Below are 22,416 nucleotides of genomic sequence, written 5' to 3'. Positions count from 1 at the left end.
TAGTTAAAAATGTTGAAAAAATTTAAGTATTTTGCTTAGAATATTCTGCTGGCAACTGCTAAAACACACCTCTGCCACTTAGGTGACCAGTTAACACACTGAAGATATTTCAACCTCCGTTGATTATTGTGCATATGCTATAGGGTCTTAGTCTAAAGCTTTTGCCTCTTCCATGCCGTGTTTGAATATTTTAACTTCTTTTCACTCAGTTAGGTCCAATTGAAGATTAATTTTGAAATGTTTCATTTAACTTCTAAACTTTCTTGACATTAGCATGCTTCTTAACAATTCTGGAAACTTTAGGCTTAGAAATTAAGTGGATTGAAGCAAAGCAAAAGCAAAATAAAAGGCCTGTAAATCAGCTAAAGTGTTGGAAAAAATGAAAAACAAATAGCTTAATACCAGTGGCAGTAAAGTAAAGGGATCATGCCTTATTGTCCAGACCATGAAAATTGCATAAGCTGTCAGTATAGGTGCAAAGAAACAAACAGAGCATACTGTCCTTGCCCTGTTTACAAATCACTGGAACTGACCCAGTACTGGGGGAAGAGCCAAAAAAAAAGCCAGAAAATTTAAAAAGTCTTTAGCTTTATGAAATGTGCAGTTGGGTGTGGATGGCATGGAGTAACGGGGCTGATGGAATTCTCTGGGAATATCTGCTCAAGTAGATTCCCATGTCAGTTCCTGAGGACAGGCAGTGCACTAAGTGCCTCAGTAGACCTAGGCCTTTCTTGCTTTCTTTTGTATTTGAATCCCAGCAATTTTTTTGTTCTACTGGAGGATGTCACAATCTTTAATGCAAACAATGTCACAACATCCTTGTAAGGGATGCCCTGTTGTGTTCTTGGTTGTAAAAGAAGCTACTGAAACATCAAAACTGAAATAATGACTATGTGGCAGATTTCAGCTGGCACAGGTATCTTGGTCTTCTGCATGTAGAAGTAAGGTCCTGATGACCTGACTCTGTTGGCGGGTGCCTGTAGGTCTAATGTTGATAGGACTGAGCTGTTGCAGGTTAGCAAGGTGACTCTTAGGTCCTGAATGAGATGCACTGGAAATCGTACGTTTTTCTCTGCCTAAGCCACATCTGTATTAGGAATACATTGTCAAGTGCAGCTTTCCCTAGACTGATGCTTTAATGCCCTCTTAAACCATGAAAGATTATTTTTCCTATGTGTCTTAACATCATCTGACAGAACAGAACCCCAGCTGTAACATAAACGTTGTATATAGTAACACCAAGTGCAAACCGTAAGCCTCATTAAAAGTGCTTGAAATGGTTGAGTGCTTTTAGAAACATTTCTTGGTATAGGCGTGAACACGGAGTTCTTTGCTTGCATGAGGAGTAACCTCCCCAGAAGCATTTAGCACTGATATTAAGGGAGGATGGAGCATTTTTATAAAATGCTGAAGTATAGAAATGGATTAATGTTAATATTTAAACATTTGTGTCTGATTTTGTTGTGGTGTCTAGGCAGCATTAAATATCCAGGACAGCCACAAAGAACTCTACAGGTTACTTCTGCAAGAGAATGAGAAGACGGGCTGGGGGCATGGTTCCTGGCTCACCCTCCTCATGGAACAAGAGAAATGTCGGAGCTCAGAAAAACAAAGGGAGGAGCTGGCAAACATAGACAAACTCAAGCAGCAGTTCCAGCAGGAGCAGCAGCGCTGGCTGCGTGAATGCGAGCAGCGGGAGCGGGAGCAGGAGCAGATGGAGAGCTTGCTGGAGCAGCGGGAGCGGGCCTGTGTCTGCCAGGAGGAGCTGCTGGAGAGGAGCCGGCAGGAGCTGGCACTGCAGCTGCAGGAGTACCAGCAGAGCCTGGAGAGGCTGCGGGAGGGCCAGAAAATGGTGGACAGAGAGAGAGACAGAGTGAAAATGCAGAAGAAGCTCCTCTGGCGCTGGAAGCAAGGTAGTCAAAGCAGCCTGCTTTCAGCTACAGGGAGCTATGAGGTACGTGTTTCCATGCCATAATGACATCCCCAGCTGCAGAGCTGTAGAGATGTTCCTCGATGAATGGACCAGCATTCATCGGTGTCCGCTGCTTGGTAATATCCAAGGGCTTTCTTTTAATGTTGGAGCCCTGTGGAAGCCACACTTCGGATATTACATTGAGGAGATGGGAACTAGAAGTGTGAGAATTGTGTTTTATTCTACTTTACTGCTGTGGTAGCCACCTTCTGGCAAGATACACTCTGCCTCTTGCTTCTTGTAGAAAAGCTAAATTGTAATGCTTGAGGCATGCAGCACTGTCAGTGAAGGGTCAGCCACCCTCCTTGTTCCTGGACGGCAGCACTGTCTCCAGCAAGGAACAAAGGCTCCTCCAGGAGCAGGCCTGATTCCCACGATGTTCTATCGGGCCTTGCACTGTCCATCTTGCTTCTCTGAAACAAGCAACTCCTGAGTGAATGAGGTCGGTGTGTGGCTCTGGCCTCAACAGTATAATTGGTTATACTGTTGGTCATTATTAGATGGTCATTATTAGGTGATGCTCTTTAAAGCAGCTCTGATGCTGCTTAAGTGCTAGTATCAAAAATGGTTAAATTCTTCTTGAAGTTGAGGGTGCAGGAAAAGAAGCTGGCTTTGCACTCAGCTTTTGGGTGTTAACCTGCCAGGTGTGCCCTGGCTGCCCAGTCCCTCCACCAGTGAGCAAAGTTTTGGTTTCCATGGCTGTTCCCTAAAGCACCTGTAAATCAAAACAAATCACATGGATTCAAAGCCCACTGACCCAAACAGCTTTCTTCCCCTCAGGTTTTCATTTTCACAAGAAAAAATGTAGAGCCGTTCTTCAGGCCATCACCTCCCTAGCTCTTCAGCTGGCAGCTGACCCATAACAGGCAGTGACCATTCAGTGTCTAAGCCTGAGCCTGAATGAGGAGATGAAGGATTGGCCTCTGACCTCTTCCTTTTCATCCATCTTTTGTCAGCATGGTGTGAACACAACTTATCCCTATATGCTTGCCCAGCCCAAACAATGAAGGCAGTGTGTATTAGTACAGATTGTGGTAAAAGTTTGACTTATTTGGCAATGCTTAAGAAGTGGATGATAAAACAAAAGCTGAACTTGCCCATCAGCTCTAATTAATGAGACTTTTGAAGTCTTCTGAGGAGAGGAAGTTGAAGGATGACAGTTGGATTCAGGGATGTCCAGGGTGCCACAGACAGAGGCAAAATAATGAAATCCTGAGTGTCAAAGAGCCACAGGTTTTAAGTAATTCTTAACCTACTATTTAATGTGTAAAGCCATTTCACTTGTGTTTTTATTTCAAGTAAAATATATGACCTGAATGTACTCCAGTCCTTGGGCTTGTCTCTGTCCTGCATTTTCCAATGCCACACACTGCAGCAGCAGCAGAACCAGGACTGGGCATTTACCAGCCAGCCTTTTCTCCCAGACCATTATTTTTGCCATCACTCTGAGCCTAGCTATTTTTGGATGGCCAGACGTCACAGCTAATTCTACTGCTACTCCTTCTGTTGGTGCACCCAGTCTTGATAACACGCCTGCGGGGTGTTGCAGGCTGCAGGTAATGCATTTGGATCTCCCAGGAGCCGCATGTACTTGCTGAACACCATCTGCAGTCTCCAGTAGGGCGGTTGCAGTCCTCGTCTCTATGGTTACACCGTGTGAAATGGTACCTTATTTAGCCATGGAGCAAAATATTAACTCCCTAAAAGAAGTCAGCTAACCTTGGTACATCTCAGGTACGGGGTCTTTGTGTTTCGCTATTTTGCAGTTATTACTGATTCTTTCTGTGTTTTGGGAGTAGCCAAAGCAAAATATACTCAATTACTGATGTATATTCCTGTACGTGTGGCCAATTTAGCATTTTCTGATGTTAGCTTCTGCGAAACTAAGTGACTGTGTGGTATGAATCCTCATTCTGTCCAGCATTTAACTTAAGGTACCCTGGTATAAGGGTTCTTCTGTGCTGGACAAAATTGAAAATGCTGTTATTTATTTATTTATTTGTTTGTTTGTTTGTTTGTTTTGTTTTGTTTTGTTTTCCTTTTGCAGATAATGGGACATAATCAGTCGGATCGCTTTCTTCGTGAACATTCATTCTACTTAAATGACACTGTAGTATGTGTGTCTCTAAGCAGCCTCAACAGATCAGATTCTTCTCTTGTCTATAAAGATGGTGTGTATGGGTTGAACATCTCAAACTCTGATATAGCACGGACTGTTGAAAATCAGGTGGACCTCAGAACAAACACTTCTTGTCAGCCAGCGTTGACCAATGAACTGTGCAAATCCACTGGCCCTTCCCAGCAGATGCCTTTCTCCTGCAAAAACAACAAGGATGCCTTTAATAATGGTAATTAGCACTTTATTTAGTTAACAAGTAGTATGGGCAGTTTGCCACCTCTCAGGATGAATAGTCCTAGGGAGGAAAGCAGCTTGGTAGTGGCATAAGCAATCGAGTTTGCTAAAACAGTTGCATGCCATTTTGCAATATTGTTGAGGGTAGATGAGAAAATGAGCAGCATAGAACACAAATACAGAAATCTTTTGCAAAAAAAAATATATCCTTCTCTGTGTCTGTGTAGAGCTATTCAGTGTGTTGGTCTCTGCAAATCATTTCCTCATGGTTTTTTGGCTATTTTTTCAGGAGGACTGAAGTTCGTCTTAGTGGTTTAGCAGCTGTTTTAGGACACAGCTACACTTCTAGATGATTTCTGGTTAGAACAGCTTTTATTTTACTATATTGAAATGGTAGTCTCTGATCAAAGACCTTCCTTTTTCCTTCACTGGGAATGAACTGAAAATATCTTGTAAGGCTCATGGTAGTTGCAGAAAGAAAATTACATCACTTTTAAGGGATAATATAATCTTTAACAATAAGCAGCCATGTGATTTAAAAGTAACTTTTACTGCATTACCTTTCCTTACTTATATATTTTGCCAGAACTCCACAAGACTGGTTAATTGCATGGTAGTTACTAACTGTTGCTACCAAAATGAGTGGAAAAATGGCACCTATCTGAGCATTGCATTGCATTGAAAATTCCCTGAGTGGCTTAAAGCCATGCTAATGAGAAACACTAAACTATCTGTTTTTAGTTTCTCCTGTTTCACAGTGCTAGTTTTGATCTTTTGTGGTATCTTTGTTCGTTATAGTGAGAGTTGCAGAACGGCTTTTAAAAACACATCTAGGAATCATAGGGGACAATGGTGCACTTTTGGTGTAACAGACTAAATGATCTGTCGGGGCTTTCCTTGCACAGTCATGAGATCCAGGTGGCACATGACAAGTCAGCACTGCAGCAGCACACAAGCCGCCCTCTTTCTGCAGCTGGCAGTGCAGGATGTCTTCAGTCCCCATGCCTGCTGCATGCAGCTCAGATCACAGCAAGACCAGTGGGCAGCAGAACTAGGTAGGATCAGAAGGTTAAATCGTATATGGGTACAATTTATTATTATTATTTTTTTAGTATTCTTAGGTCAAATCTCGAAGTTGTTCAAACGGAAAAGTCCTTGGTTAAGGAAGTTGTTACTTAGGACTCCTTGTAATGTGTTAATCAGGCATGTGCTATACAGCCTTAGTATAACAACATTGTCCTGAGTACACAGATTGCTAAAAAAAAAAAAAAAAAAAAAAAACCAACATTTTATATTCAAAGGTATGGCTGACTATTCTCATCACCACAATCAGCAAACCAAGCTGATTAGCAAAAGAGATTAATATTTCTAAAAATGCCTAAATAATTAGCCTGGTGAAACTTGTTCTAGTTTGACTGAAGCTGTCATTTTAGTAATAGGTTAGCTAAGCTAGTGCAAAGTTGAAAAGGAACACATACGTGGGTTTAAACCTTTCAAAAGTGGATTAGCTTGCACTGGCAAATGTTCAGATGCAAGCTAACCAGGATACTCTAAATTAAGCCCACATGAGAGCGTCTGGTTTAATTAAACTGGCTTGCACCAGTGTAATTGCACTGATTCTAAGATAAGCTGGTGGAGCTTCTCTGTGTAAAGATGCCCTTCACCTACAATGGGCTGACAGTAGGCCAGCGTGGTGTTCAGCTGCTGTCACGGCATCTCATGCAGACATCCTGATCTTGCTGTGGAAACAGGGCACCAGTACAGCCCCAGCCGCCTGGGACCAGCAGTAGCTACAAAACCTGCCCAAGAGGGAAAGCAGTAGGTTAGCTGAAATCTCTCTGCTGACGCCAAGTCTGTAAAAACTGGAGCTAATGCCTTGATTAAGTCACAAAGCACTGTTGGCAAGGCAGTGCAGCAAATCCTTGTGGCATCCTGGTGGTGCAGATGGTGTTGTGAAGCTCTCGGCATGCTGGTAGAGCAGGCAGGGAGGGAGCCTCCCCCCAGAGGGATGTGCCATCATATTCCGTAGTCACATTTGTGACTCAGAGGGTGACAAGTATTTTATTCTCTGATCATGCAGTGCATGAGTTTGTATGATTTGGGCTTGCTTCTGTCATGCGTTAGGAGCCACCGTACAGGGAGCAGGGAATGAGAAGAACGCTGAGCATCCCCCTGAAAGACAGATGGCATCCGTAGCCCCAGCAAATGGCCCCCCACATCAAAATTAAGTGAATCACTCATTCCTAAGCAACGAGAATCAAGTTGAATAGTACGAACATTTCATAACTAAAAAGCAAATTCCTTTCTGTTGTTTTTTGGCCATGCTTTTTCCCCAGAGAGTTTAGAAGTTTAAGAAGTGCCTTGTGCCTCTTTTTCCTGACTCCTCTGCAAGATAAAGTCAGTTTTGACTGCTGTGAAAGAAAACCAGCAAGGATACAATGAAAGAAGCACTAGAAAGAATTTGAAAGTTAGCTGAAACTTTTCATATTTTTATACTGATGAAATGTCATGACATTTTTCTGTATTCTTCAACCAGCTTTCTATATAAAGACTTATAATCATCTTTCCAAAAGCAGTCCTAAATAGTAAGTTAAAAAAGAATTAAGGAAAAAAAATACTGAGTATGCTTTACTGGGAATTGCCACGTAGCAGCTACATACATAGCCAGATCTTGCGTATATTAAGTTTGTGTGCCCAGTACACAAAAAGAACTTGTTGGTTTTGAATAATTTTCATAGAATTATTAGGCATCCTGTAAGAAGTCTGGTCTGTCAAAAAAAATAAATTATTTAATGAGAAATACCACCTGAACATGTTGTCAAGGAGTTAGTCATGCTGCATTATACTGTAAGTTAAATACTGTGCAGTTTAGCTTCATAAATGTACCTAAATGGAAGTAGCTACATTCCTCCAGTGCATAGTTTTCCATTCATATTTTCTAAGGTAAGACATATGTCTCTTCACATTGCTAACATCATGATTATATATCATTGTTTTATGTGTATGGGAGGGAACTTTACTAAAGACCTTGGGGCAAGTTCCCACAAAGCTGAAACTGGCACGAGTACACTCACTAGAAAAGAAAGGTGTGTCAGTCAACAGGAGGAAAATATGATTGAAAGAAAAACGTGTTAATGCTTTACACTAATGGTTATGAAATTATCTGCATGAAAGAAGACAAGTACTTTGGCTAATTAGGAATCAGGGGAAGTATAGGTTTTGTGTCAGACTAGACTGAGAATTGAATAAATTACATCTTGCATTTAATTGACATGTCGGGTTGACTACCTGGAGCAATGCCTAAGGATCTACCTATGGATTCACCTCTTTGATTTCGGAAATCAATGCAATTTTAATTCTTTTAAGCTTTGAAGTGAACAACATTGCAGTACCTAGTACTGCTTTTTATTTTTTCACATTTTATTTATTTACTTATTTATTATTCATAAGTCATACCTACAAGAATAGAGTTGAAAAGTGGAACATCTGGAAAACTGCACTGAAACTTGATTATGGATGATTTTTCCCAAACATTTGCAGTGTTAGCATGAAGGATCTTTATACATGGTGTAGTGAAAAATGCGGTTTAAATCTTAATGGGGAACATAGAAAACACTATGATTTCCATAAACATCCAAATTAAAAAAAAAAAAAAAAGGGAGAAAAAAAATAGGGCTATATTTGAATAAAACGTTTTTAATTTTTTGAGAGACAGTAATTTGTACATATATGCATACAAGCAAATGAGATAGTTTGATTTTGGCAAAACGATCCATTTACAGTGGTTTTCATCAAAGAAAGTGGTTTCTAGAGTTGTAAAATATTTAATTCACTATAGAAAAAGCAAAACCACAAACCAATCACAGAAACAACGTTTAGTGTCCTGTAACTTCATTTGTTTTCTTTATCCTTCATAAGAAATTATTTTCCTGTTCCTAAAGGCAGATTGTGCTAGAGGTGATTGCTGTGTTGGGCCTGTTCTTAAAATTGAGAATGAGATTCATTTGTTTTATTTTCCCATTGATAATATCTGCTATGAGGTTTAGAATGACACATTGTTTTTTGGCTACCTTAACATTGTTTATGGCCTAATGGCATTGTATAGAAGTATCTGCATATGTTTACATCAGGGAAGATGAGAATGGTGCTGCATGGGCCTGGCTCTTCACTCATTGCATAAGGCAAATCTGTTGATGTCAGTACAGTTATACAATGTAAAACTGAAGCAAATGTGATAAAAATCACATTAAATATGTTTTGTACTACAGTGCTAAAAGTCATCTGAAAACATACATGCTGTTTCCCCATGGTTCCAAGTCAGCACAGGATTTTGGCAAGGGCTGGAGCTCGGTAACTCAGGGCAGACACCGCTGCCAGCACTAGGGGTGGTTAATGGGATATTTAGGACTTTGTTGAATAAGATGGCTTTCATCAGTGGGAACTTGTTAAATAATGACTTACTCTAACAAAAAAGGTCATCACAGTTCTGTATATATGACCATTGTCAGTTAATTTCTTTAATGGTACTGCTGTGTGAGCTCCTTTTGAGTACATTTGACCCACTCATCCTCTGAACTGAAATGTAATTGTACCTTGCACAGTACACGCTTTACTGGTCCCCAGTTTAAACATCATCCTTTGTAGCCAACAGCAAACCAGTCCCGTATCACCTGTAGAATGGTACGGAAGGATGCTGTTCTGCCTATTTTGAGTTTTATTTTTCTGTTGTGCTTCACAACATTTCTAACAGTGATTTTTTAAAAATTGTTTGCTTTGCATGGAATGTGAATTCTTTCCATTCTTTTACTTAAGAAGTGGAAATGGTGGAAATCTCTTAAAAGCAGAAGATACCTGACTATGGAGCTCCAGGATTGTCAGGGAGCCTCCTGTGCAGATGTGATATGTTGAGCTACTTTAAATTTGCTGTCTCTTTTAATTGAGTAGATGTCAAATTAGGAACATCCATTTAATTCTAAATTTAATAGTGCCCTTTGTATCCTGGTTATTCGTTCTGCTTTTAGCATGGGTGGCTGCATAGGTAAGCAGACAACCTGTTCAGTGCCCAACATAAGTTATTATGAGAATAAATTGAAACGGGAAGATATAAGAATATGTAACTGAATATCACCATCCATTGCTCCTGGGTTCAAAATTACATCAATTTAATAGAACAACTTGCTGTAACTGATAGCAGCAATTTTGTCTCCTCTTCGTATCACAGAACACTGAGTTTTGTGCTCTGCCATAAGACATCAGTGTCTGTGGGATACTTGGTGGAAGTGAATCACAGGGGAAGTATTTTTTCCTCTTGGGAATAACACTGCCATTTGTTTAAAGCAGATGGCAAAAGGGATTAAATCACATGGCGGTGTGATACCAAAGCAAAAAATATGTCGTTATATGTCATCCGCAATTAGTATATTTCAAGTAACATTTGCTTTTCAGCTCTGCAATGTTAGGGTTTTGTTCTTCTGTTACTAATTTTCTCTTCTCAAAATACTTCTTATTTCTGAACGTAACCACAGTAGATTCAGTGGTATTGCATAACCTCTTAATTAAGGCAGTTAATGATGTACTGTTTTTGTTTTGTACACTAATGTAAGTACAGAATTTCCTGTCCAATGCCTGTCTGATTTTATTCTTTCTAATATCTTCCCACTGAGAGCTCATTCATTAGGAGGGAAGTGTAAAATAGTGCCATGTCTTCAAAGTTATGAATGGAATGTAAAGATTATCCATCCTCTCTTTTGGGGTACTGCTGGAATTGGTATAAATGTGCACATTGCACTGAGAGGTGCCTTGCCTGCAGACTTCATAAGCAACAGAATGATGGCCAAATCTTTCTCAGCTTGCTTGTACTTATGATTCCAGCAATTTCAGTACAGTGTTTTTTGAATTCAGTGGAATTACTGGCATTAGTGAGTTCAGAATGGTGTGGACTGTCATCTTTTATATGCAGATTTATTCTTTACTTAAGCAAGGTTGTTCCAATGGATCAGGGTTACAGAGAACTGTAGGGGGGAGAGAAGCAAATTTTGAAACAAGACATGGGGAGTCATTTGCCAAAGGACTGCTCCTTTTGGTCTCTGGTCAGGCAGCTCCAGCTCAGGGTTGTGCAGAGCTGTGACTTCAGCAGTAAGTCCAAAGCGGAAGAGGTGATCCCTGAGGAGAAGCACAAAACAATTGTTAATTGTCTGATGTCAGGAAGAATCCTTGGGAGGTCCATGTTTTCCGTAGGTAATGTGAGCTGTGGGTGGAGACCTGGTTGGGTGCCCTGCATTAGTACATTAAAAATGTTTTGTATATGGTTTATTATTGCAGTTACAACCTGAAATAGATTAAGAAGTATGAATAAATAATCCATCTTAATGGCTGGGAGAAGCAGTTTATGGATGATCGAATTTTGCAAGATCCTGAGTATGCAAACACACCCAAGAAAATCATGTAGCTGAATCACCAAATGTATCTGTCTGGCTTATTTTGAAAAGGAAAATCTCATTTTAATTATTTAGTATAATACTTTACATATTCCAGGAAATGGCCTGTAGCATGTTGTGTAAAAGTAATGAAGTCTCAGTAATATGAAACCACCTTAGCAGCATCTGCTGTTAAATATTTATTGAGAAACTGGGGAAGATTGTCTGTCTGTCTGTCTTTTATTGGCACCAATTATAAGAGCATCCAGTTGCCTTCCACATAAATTATATTGGCACTAGCCAAATTGCTAGGGGAGATTTAATGGAGTATCTTGTTCTGCCTCCCCAGATGCTACAGAAAATTTTCCATTGGGTGTAAATTTTTGGTGGGGCAGTAGAAAGGAGGAGCCTTGATGCTAGTATGGAAGTTGTTTTTAGTTTAATCAAATAAGATCTCCAGTGGTAACCTGCTGAGATTCCTTGAGTATTCTCTTGAAGTGTTATTTAGAGCTGGAACATAAATGCCACAAAAATCAATGTGATTTGGATATATTTGCTTAGGTCTACCATACAAAAAATCAAAGAAACCCATGCACTTTGAAAAGTCATTGGATATATTCTGTGTTAAAGAATACATGACAGACAAGACATCTTGTAGATTTGGCAAGGACGAAAAGCATTTTTTTTTAAATTGAGAATGGCAGGATAGTTGTTGCTGACAGCAATAACTGCAGAGAAGATGTCTGCTCTGCAAAGAAACTTGCCATTATAACACAGCAGAGGGATTGGAAGGGGGAGAAAGTCCTGAGAAAGGCTTCTGCATTAAAGATGGGCAGTTTTAACCTGCCTCCCAAAATGAACGGAGGAAGGTATTTTAAAATATAGCATCACTTTTTCCTGCTGGGGGGAAACAGCCTGGTCTCTGTAGCAGTGGGATGGGACCAAGGCAGAGCTGCTGCATGAAGGGAATGGATGGGAAGGCACTGAAGGGAGCTAGACTAAAGCAGATCTGGGTCTACAGAGGTGATTCTGTGTGACTAGAGATGAGCAAAACCTGTGGCAAAGGCAAAGTGGAAGGAGGTGGTGATTAATTCAGGCTTACAAGTAAGGCCAGAGTTGCCCATAGCAGCGATAAGTGGGAGCAGAAAAAAGAAAAGTGGACCCAAGTACTTCCAGTTTCTTTGAGAAAAGCACTGGGCTGACAGGATGAAAGCACGTGTTTTTTTGATAATGGTGCCTTGGGCTTTGATGTATGGTCTTCCCTATATCTTATAGGCAAACTGTTTTCACAGCAGTTAGATGTCCACAGAGTGGTTAGCAAACAATTAAAAAGGGCAACTATTTCAAAATATTTGATCACACCCTAAAACTTCCTCTGCTTACAAAGCAGAACTTGTGGAATGTTTAGCTGTTCAATTCTTTTTGTTTTTTAATTGACTGCAAGAAATAAATGTCACAGTCTACACTTCCTAACAACCAGATTTAAAACAGATAAAAGTGGTTGACTCAATCTGCAGTCAAAAATTAGTGAATATTTCCCTGTCTTTTGAGTTCAGTGGAGTGCAGTTATCTCTGTGACCATCAGATAAGAGGTTTTTTTCAGATACTTACTCGTAGCAATGCCCATATTTTTTCCTGTATTAATCAATAAGGAGGAGCTTCTATTAAAGGTTAAAATTACCATGCAATTGATTTGAAACAGGTGCTTTGCCTTATTTTTGCTTATGCAGCAACTCCTTATATTGGCTTAGTATTCTTGTACCAATTACTCCGTTTTGATCTTGTCAGCTTTTATGAGTGAAAAATGATGGAGCTGGTCTGTTGTTGGAAAACCGCTGTATAAAGCCAAGGTGCTTAGGAGGTAGCTTGAGAGTGTTTTATAAATGACCTGCCCCTTCATTTGTGCCCTCCTGTTTCTTCAGGAAAATATTTACTAAATTCCAGATCTTACTCCTTTGTATTGTACCTTGAGAGAGTGGCCAAAAGCTGGGGACAAAACTGATTGTTTTCCAGGGACTTTGATTGAATGTTCATTTCAAAGCAAACTTGTAGTTTAAAACAAAACAAAACACAACACAACACCATAAAATATGAAGTGAGGTTAATCAGCACAGTAATGCCAACCTGTGGTAACAGACAGCTCTGGAGAATAGTTTTGATGTGTAAATGTCCCATTTTGTTTCAAAGGGAGTAAATTTGTGCCAGAGACGCTGTTTTTTCAGGGTTAATGCTGTTTCTTTGGTAGGGAAGGAGAGCAAGCTGCATGACAATGTTTTATTCTTGGGGTGCAAAGTGGGGAGGCTGGCAAGGAAGGCAGGGGGGTCTGCTTCCCAGCAGCAGAGAGGTGAGCTGGTTTCATCAGTTGTTAAATCTCTGGGAATTGAACTTTCCATTTCTCCAGCAAGCACTCAGGCTGGAGCTTTCATCACTGGCTGCAGTTTTTTGTGGCTTCAGTTTGCTGGTTGGATGTCTTCTGCAAATCATGGGACAGGGAGGAGTAGCTGCATCTTGCCTTGGATACTTGCATTAGGCTCCTGAAGGAGGAGGCTCCAGGTGTTTACCTGTTGCTGCTCACTTTTATGATCATTTGGGTGGATGGCTCTGCCTCTGGAGAGGTGCTGAGGGCTGTGCGGAGTGGTGGCTCTGCACAGGCAGCTTGTACCATTCTTTGTGATCCTCTGCAGGAAGGGTGTTCTTGGGGTTTTACGGTTATTTTCTCTTGATCATTTGAGTGCAGCTGTGTTTAATGAGCTGGAAAAGAAGTAGGTCAATAAAACATGTGTTCATTGTTAGCAGAATACCTGTTGGACCATGTGTGTGTCTGTAATTGACCATCTAAAGCTTCAAAGCTTAGCACAAAGAAAGCTTAATAGGGAATTCATACCTAAATAAATTAATATTAAGCAGAAGCAGAGAGCTGGCAGGCAGCATGCCCTGCCAAGGTGAGACTGTGGGTATTTAAAATACAGACAAGTTATGATTAAGTTAAGACCTATTTTTAAGTCCCTCATTGATATACATTAAAAAACAGCATGCCAAAAATAGTTCAGAAGCTGTGCACTTTAAAACTAACACAACTGATACTGTAGCCATGTACGTAGGTTAAAATTTAAAATTATTTTGACCTAGGTTAGGGCATGCTATAAATTTGATGTTAGAGAGGTATCATTGACAGTGAGCATGAGATGTTTTTTCAATTTTTTCTTTGATATCATCCATGTTAGAAATAGTGTTTGCTGAGCTTTAATAAAAGAAGAGGGTTGCATTATCATATGACTTCAAAATCTGATAAGACAGGTATCAGATAACTGAATTGGAACCATTATGAAGCTTTATGAAAAAGCATTTTCAGTTGAATAATGTGGATTTCTTCCTGGCCAACAGTTTGGTCCAAATTGTCTAGACCAAACTTCTCTAAAGAATTATGAGGCAAACCCAAAAAAGTGACTCACATTATTATATTGAACTCAAGAGCTAAAACAAAGAGCAGAAAGACATGGAATAAAGACATTTTGAGCAATTTTACCATGATCTAAAATCCAAAGAACAGACATGAAAAAGGGGTACATGGCATACCATCATCATAGGCTTTAGGTTCTTTCTGTTCTGTGTCTCTTAACAACAACAAACAAATGGCACCATAATCTTATGAGTTTAATTAACGTAGGTTCTGTTATGACCTGATTGATCACCTGCTTTTTGTGAAAAGACCTCTTATTCATGGAAGTGCTTGTTTGCCACTTTTTCCTCTGGTTGGGCTGGTTACAAGTAAATAACAGCATCAACATTATCAGCTTGGTTTCTTGCCTTAGTTGGTTAAGGAATGGATTATGCTCCTCTTTCCATGGTTAGCTTCAAGATCAAAATGTTTTCCTGGCATTTTGCTGAGGCTCGGTGTCCTGGTTATTCCCTCCATGGGCAAAGGGCTGTGTTGCCCCAGCACATCTGATGTTGCCACATGTTGTTCACTTCCCCCTACCAACTAGTAGGCTCACAAACAACTGAACTCCCAATAATGGGAGAACCATTGCAAGTCTATCAATGCAATATCTGTCGCAATAGTCTCTATCAACTGAAAATGCAATCAAAACTGATCACAGTGCCTTTTGCCGGGAGGAAAGGGAGCAAAGCTGAGATGCTCAGAGGTGCCTGGGAAATCAGCTCTTGCAAAGGAATCTGCACGAAAATCACAGGGCGCATCCTTAGAGATAAACAGCTGCCCTAGGATTGCTGGTGGGGACTTTCAGTGGAGCTTACGGGAGTTAGGCTGCCATTTGCTATTGAATTGTGATGGCAATTGAGAGCCTGTCTCCCTTGGATTCCTTTGAATATCCCAGACCCGGTAGACAGCACTGTTTTTTAGGTGTCTGCCCATGCTTTGCATTATGCATGAGTGCCGGCAGGGGGGATTAAATACAGCAACTCTGCCATTTCATATAGCTCTGGCCTGAAGTTGATGTGTCAGCTGTCAGTCCAGATGAACGTGGTATAAAAACTGGTATCAGTTATTGGAAATAAATGGTCAAACTAAAAACTAATTCTGTCTACACCCTACCCCCTCAGGAAATAATGGCTTTAAGAATCTTTAACATGTTCACTGCTGGAAGTGGAGTAAATCTCTCTTTCTGTACAAAGATAGACAACACGTGACACGGATCTCTGAAAGTCACAGCAAAGTCATTGAGTGTGTATGTGCTGTTTATGCAGTCCATGTAGTGTTTCCTCTTTCCTCTTTTTCTTTTTCCCTTTTTCTTTCTTTTCCCTTGTTTTTTTTTTTTTTTTTTTCCTTTCATTTTTTTTTCCCACTCTTTTCTTTCTTTCATTATTTTTTTCTTTCTCTTTTCTACTATTTTTTCCTCTCTTTTTGGAAAGCCCTGCGTATCCAATCTGGCCTGACCTTAGAGATGACCCAGCTTTGGGCAGGAGGTTGAACCAGAGACCTTTTCAGATCCTTTCCAACTTAAATTATACTACAATGCTGAAAATTTGGGATCAGAGCTGGAGGAGAAAGGGCTATTAGAAACATAGATACTTGAGAGGGTTTTGTTGCCTGGAGTATTTCCTAACGCTAGGTTAAGTGCCGGGCGATCTTCCCATTCTTTCCGTCACCATCACTGTGGGCACTTCAGGGTTACCTGCAGAGGTCTTATTCTCCGGGGAAAGAGAGGTGAAGGAGAAAATCTGTGGCATTTATTTGATGTGGAAATGATTACATCCTATGACAACAGTCAGAAGGTGAGAATCAGTGTGACTAATGAGTTGTTTACTTGGCTTTTGTACCACCACCAGCCCCCAGCCCAGGATAACGGGCTATGTTTGTTTTGGTATGTGTTGATCTCAGATTTTGCAAATTCCTTTGCTTTGTCTTTCACCTTCTGAGTGGTTTATTCTATGCCACTAATCCTGTCTCTTGGTGTTTCAGGAAGGGTAGGATAAGGTAGTTAGGATGCATAATGCCACTTTTATTTCATTTCCCGTACAAGATTAGCATGCTTTTAGGCAGGAGCCATCGGTTCTATGAATTTGGGACCAGACCCTTGGGGGCAGAACTGAGGTCCTCCTAGAAAATCCCATGTAAACTGGTCCCACAGGCTGAAAGCCTACAGTATGGTCCTTACTGCTATATTCAGGTTGCCTAGAAATGTATTTTGGAGGCTTAAAATGTTTGTCTACCTTTGCCTGATAACTAACTTCATTGCACTGTATCAATGGTCATGGAAAATGAGGAGTGGGGGGATTCATTTTTAACATTTGGTTTGGCAGTACGAAATGTTCATGAGACAATCTGTAATTCCTTCCAGAATCCTGCTGAAACAGCCTCCAACTACTTTTGAGAAAATTGGGGGTGAGAGGAAGTAGGGAATATGTTTTGTTTATTTATTTATTTATTTTAAATTATTGTTATTAATTTAAATAAAATTAACTTGACTGAGGAGAAAAAAAAAAAAAAAGAGAGAGAAAAAAAGCTGGACGTAAATGATGCTTATTGTTGAAGTGCTACTACAGATCATCTAATACCTGGCTTCTAGCTTCACTGAAGCACATCCTGCTTTGCTGGGGAGTTTGGCCAGCCCTAGAGTGAATGAATGGATTTTTCTGGTGTTTGTTTTTGCCTGGCTGGTCAGGAGGGGTGAGGCAGCATCGCTTTTGGTGATGTGGGCACTGGTCTGGTGGGCGCGCTGTTGAGCCGAGCACAGTCAGCCCTAGCATCACCCCCACGGCAGCGCGGAAGAAAGGAATAAATAAATGCTAAACGTAAGAGAGAGAAGACTGCAAAGCTCATTTTGTGTCTAATGTTGGCAGGGGAATTAAGATTGCGACGGAGGAGGCTCTTAAAAAGGCAGATGGTCCTTATTGACCTAACTCTAAATCCTTTCCGAGCCCTGACTGTCTGTCACAGCGCTGCAGAGAGGAGCCCGGGACTGGAGCTGGTGCAATGTTCATGGGTGTCTCTGTGCTGCCTCTGCCAGCCTAGCTGCCTGCACAGTGCTGGAGAGTTTCTGGGCAGCCCCTTCCCAGCAGTAGCTCCCTTTGCCTGCTGTCCTCTGCCTTGCTGTTTGCATGGACTCTGAGGATAAATGGCTTGTTTTCCTGATTATTTTTTTTTAATACTTTTATTTTTTGGGGCATCCTTAGTCCTTGAGACTCTTCACTAGCCAGCAGGTGATGCTTTCAAGCCTGGCTCTTCCTTCTTTTGGAGGAGCATTTTTAAAGAGCTGTCTGCCTGGGACCAAGGGCAGCTCATCTGCCCCATGCTGCAGGGGAGCTAGGGAAGCCTTTTTGGCAGCTGGCACTGCTCTGCACGACGAGCCCATGCTGTCTGACACCTGGGTCACCCTACAGCAAGTCCCCTTTCCCTGCTCTCCCTCCTTCTGAGGCTTATCACTGACTCCAGCCTCTTTTTCCCCTGTCACTGAGCAGCTGGTCCCCCAGCACGTTGCTCTGCTCCTGCAAGGCTGGCTGGTGTCCATTCAGGCAGCTGCCAGCAGGGCACCTGGCAGGCTGGGGACCTCGGCCCAGGGACGTTCTGTGTTTCTGTGGGGCAAAGGCTGTGCTAAGTGCCACCCAAAAACCAGCCCCTTCTTTCATCTGCCAGGTTGAGCAGGTCTTTCCTACTTTGTCAAACTGCTGTCACCCCCAGTGGTGGCAGGGCTGGAGCCTCCTGGATGGTCTCCTGTGGCTCAGGTTCTCAGGGTGCAAAGGATTAGAGAATAAATAAAGAGAATAATAATAAAAATTAAAAAAAAAAAAAAAGCAAAACAACAACAAAAACACAACAGCTAAACTAGCAGCAAATCACTTATTTCAACAGTGACAGCATCTGATTTGTTTTTCCAGAATGCTGTCAGTTTTCACTGCATAGATCTGTTGCTTAGTGTTGTACCAGTTAATGAGAAATGGTTTGGAAACAGCTACTATTTTAATTGGTGAAGCAATTACTGTTTAGTTTTGATGGTAGAAAATAACTGTGTAAGGTGTTTCTCTTTCTTTTCTAGGTTTCTTCAAATTTGTAATTAGGCGTCTCCAATTATGTACTTCGTAAACTTTGGAAACAGATCTTTCAAATAAGTGCTTACTGTATGATATTCTTATGCACATAACTTTGTCAAGATGAGTGGACTCGCAGGACTTAAAAGGAATATTAATGTGGACAAAATTACCCAGAAACATACGTGTTCAGAGGCTGAGGACCTTTTACTCTTTTTACTGAATAAATAGAAGCAAACTCTCCAGCTTGCATAAAGACAAGCAGATGTAGGGTATTTCTGGTTTCTTGAATCTGAGCCTGCAAATCATAATCTTTTTCTAATACGGCTATTACAAAGAAATAAATGCAAATGTCAACTAGCAGAGCAGGACTGTTCAAGTAAGGGAGTCCAATCCTTCTGTGTTAGATATTGCAAATCCAGAGTCAAGACTTATTCTGGATCTCAACTGAGGCAAAAACTTGATCCTTTAAATCCAGTGTAAAAGAGTAAAAGAAAGGGAATTTGGACATTTTACTACAACCCCAGCATGACCAAGCACTGCTTGTACGTAAATACCTTGCCCTGGCACCCACCCTGAAATCTCAGCAGAGGGTATAGTGTGCCTGCAGCTTGCACCGGGTGTGAAACACCAAAGCCTGTTTGCTCCCCTTAGCTGGGTAAATATCAAAGCAGAGAACACGCTGTAGGCAGAGGCAGTGATATGACATGTTCCCACATGCCTGTCCTGTAATCTTCTCCCACCACTCTAAACACCGGAGAGCCTGGGCTTTGCAGGGTGCCAGGAAACTTGTTTTTCTGTAAACTCAATGAACAAGACTGGTGAGAGCTGTGTGCATCACAGAAGTGCCAGTTGTGGGCAGGTGACATTGTAAATTGCCACCATTTAGAGTGACAGTGTGTAAAATGCCAAGTATATCCTTTAAAATTGATTTTCATTGCACACGTGTGAGAAGGGGCAGAGACCAGGGCAGGCACAAAGTGGCATGAATGAATGACAGAAAGCCCAAAGGCCCCCAGAGCTGGGATTGCTTGCTTCTGGTGTTAACCGTGGTGACTGTGGCAGATGTCCCAACCTCTGCTGCTTCTTGTGGAGTTTTACCAGAGGTAAGAAAGAGGTGTTAACCCTGTTTAGGTAGTATGGGCTGGTTGGGCTGAGATTGCAGTAAAAGGAATGGACCAAATATTGCAGCATGGCCATTGCAGGCTTTTTTCATACCAAGTATGATGATACATGCTCCCTTCTCATGCATCTTGTTTCTATGGCAAATGCTGATTTCAAGGAATAAAGATGTAGAAGAGCCAACTACAGTGGTGTGGTTCCTGATGTCCTAAAGTGGTACAAACATTGGACTGGGAAAGAAAATACAGCCTATCTATCTATCTATCTATCTATTTATTTATTTATTGTAATAACCCATAAATCATTGCAACAGCCTTCGAAGCTCTGCTGGGGAAAAAAAAAAAAAAAGTGGCTGGTTCACTGCACTTGCAGGAGAAAATTAGGAAGATAACAAATGAAAAGTCTTTGTGAAGTAATTTTGTAGCATTTGGTTACAAGTACCATCTCCACAGCTAAAAGACTGAGACAAGAATAGAGTAGGTGTTTTGCCCAAAGAAGCACAGATAAAACTGGCAGAAAAAGCTGACTGGTTATAAAGCTATTACATACTGCAAGAGCAAGTCCGGTAGACTTTTACCTGGGCTTTGCTCACTTGATTCTTTTGCATACACGAAAAGAAAAATTGCAAATAAAATTCTGTGTAATGATGGAAACCGTATTAATTTTACAATTGGATTATCTTGCTAATAAAGGTACCAGTTATGTACTGTACGTTTCCCTCCAGCACAACTCTGACAGCATTTATGCCTTTCCATTAGTGTGTGTCTGGTTGGCAAAGTAAGGGTAAACATGTATTTTATTGTAAAATAGTGGCACTGATCCTTGGATGGCAATGGAAAGACTTGAACAGATTTCTGTAAATTTTGACAACCTAGCTCTCACCAGGCTTTTGTATAGCTCAATAGTAAGAAATGTTTTCCTTTTTAGACAGACACAAGATAGGACATGGTACTTCAGCACACTGCTAATTAAAAGTTAAAATTTGCTCTTAATGATTGCATGGGTATGGAATAAGATGTATTGTCACGTGTCCTTCTTTTTTGTGTTACAGATCTAAATGCCTCACAAACCCAGGGTCCCCAAACAAGCAGTCTGAGCCATGGATCCATCCAGACACCACGGGTTGAAGCACTGCTGCCGAACCACCAGCCTGAGAGCCTGCAGGACATGAAGAGTGGAGACAGAGGAGAGGAGAAAATTGTTTACCTCTGATGGCTCATTTCCTAATCTTTGTAGCACTTTAGAAATATACTTGTGTTTGCTTTTCTAAATGTCTGTAGTTGCTCTCTGTATGACCAAGTGGCTCTAAGGATAGTATTTAATACTCAGTGCAAGATTTTCCCAATTATGTGTACAACAATTAAGTTATTTTGAAGTCTTTAAAAAAAATAATTTATGATTCTATTTCAAGTGTTTTGCAAGAAGTGGGTAGCAGGGGAGATGTAACATTTTGGAATTGCAAAGACACCGTTATGAGCTGTGAATTCAACTGTTGCTTTTCTCATGAGCCCTCTTTTTAAAAGAGCAAACTAAGAGAGTTGGGCCTGCTATTTGTGATTCCAGGGTATGAATCAGCAACCCTCTAACAGTTGTGATATTACATGAGAAGAGAGCAGTGTAATAATAATAGCTATAATTTCTCCTGAAATGTGCTATGTACATTAACTATTGGGTCATTTTCCTTATCCCTTGGCTCAGAAGTTGCTCAGAGGAGGGTGATTGTGGTCTCAATACAATTGCTAGTAAGTGTTTTTCAGGTCCCAGACCTTATCATCATTTTGGTACTGTTGCCAGGTTCTGTGTAGAGATGCTGTAAGTCAATTTTCTATTGTATTGGAACTGTACCTCATGTCAGTAAGTGCCCTTATACATTAAAATTTACCAGATGAAGCCTCATTGAACAACACAAAAGAGAGGGGAAAAAACGTAGGTTTTTCATTTAACCAATCCCTTTGGAAACTTTGCTGCTTTTCTACATGGAACCAACTAGCTTCCTGCTTTCAGGTTTACAGGATCATCAGGCTGTTAGGCAGTAAGCAACTGGGACCTGTTTTATGCCTTTTTGTCTTTAAGTAATCTTTGTACACTTTAATTGAATCAATTAAATGCTCTACGTCTTTCTGCAAAACTGTCATGTTGATGTATTGCTGCGTCCTCCAAAGAAGTTTGAAAACAGAAGGAAAAAAATTAACATAAAATCTCCTTGCCCAACTCCTGCATTGGTGCAGTGCAACCAAAGCTGTGCTGCAGGCACCTTGGTTGGCAAAACCAAAGCCATGCCTATTTGAGTAGGTGTGTCCTGCAGTGGTGCAGCAGGAGCACTCTGGATGTGCCCCAAGCATCGTAGGGTTTCCATTTTACCCTAAGCTTTGCATTGTGCAAAATCTTTTGCAAGGAGCAGAAGTTTGGATGGTGGTCGTTGTGGAGGCTTCTCATCCAGGGTTGGTAGGCTAATGGGGATATTAAAAACAAAAAAGCAGTGCTTTCCAAGTTGCTTCTCACTGGATTACCAGGCTGTCTCTTTGGCTGGTGTCTTGGGCTAATAACTGGGTGACTGATGTTCTTGATAAGTAGGTGCTGCTTGCCTGTTGGTATTGTTTTCCCATGTCATTGTGGAAAGATTGGGCCTGCAGAGGTATTTTCCAGTTTCTATTTCCAGCCTTCAAGACTCCTGCTCACCTGACAGCACTTCTTTGCCATCTTCATGTAAGAGGAAAAAAACAATTTTCTAGAATTTCAGAGTGTTTGATGTGCTTTAAATTTCACGATTAGACTACAATTAAAATGGGAGTACAGCCTCTTGATAGGGATCCTACAGACCAAACCTTCACTGTTTTACCAGTCAGCAGTGAACCTGGATTGCCATCTGGACACCTTTTTGGTAAATTTCTGAATAACCACCCCAGTTCCTAGAATGTATTATGTCTCAGCATATGCACATTGCCCAGCAACTGGTGGGAGACTGGGAAAAACTAAGAAGTTTGCTCCACAATTGCTCACTCTGCTTTTTATTATGCCTTTGCTGCAACATCTGGTACTGGTTACTGTCAAATCCAGGCTGCTGG

The 22,416-nt window shown here is 40.9% G+C and overlaps 1 protein-coding gene across 3 annotated transcripts in view; it reads left to right on the top strand.

Moving 5' to 3' along the window:
* Positions 1-21,479, top strand: part of ARHGEF28 (Rho guanine nucleotide exchange factor 28) — a 127,907-nt gene extending 106,428 nt beyond the window's left edge. For all 3 annotated transcript variants that reach the window (XM_082784005.1, XM_082784004.1, XM_082784006.1), the window contains 3 exons: positions 1,475-1,954; positions 4,020-4,320; positions 20,403-21,479. In XM_082784005.1, the coding sequence (XP_082640131.1) occupies positions 1,475-1,954; positions 4,020-4,320; positions 20,403-20,563 (942 nt within the window). In that variant the 3' untranslated portion in view covers positions 20,564-21,479. The remainder of the gene's footprint in view (positions 1-1,474; positions 1,955-4,019; positions 4,321-20,402) is intronic.
* Positions 21,480-22,416: the final 937 nt, after the last annotated feature.

This window comes from Aythya marila (genome assembly GCF_965140915.1).
Source record: "Aythya marila genome assembly, chromosome: Z".
Taxonomy (NCBI): Eukaryota; Metazoa; Chordata; class Aves; order Anseriformes; family Anatidae; genus Aythya; species Aythya marila.
Note: the sequence above shows the minus strand (reverse complement) of the source record. Positions and strands in the feature narration are given on the sequence as shown.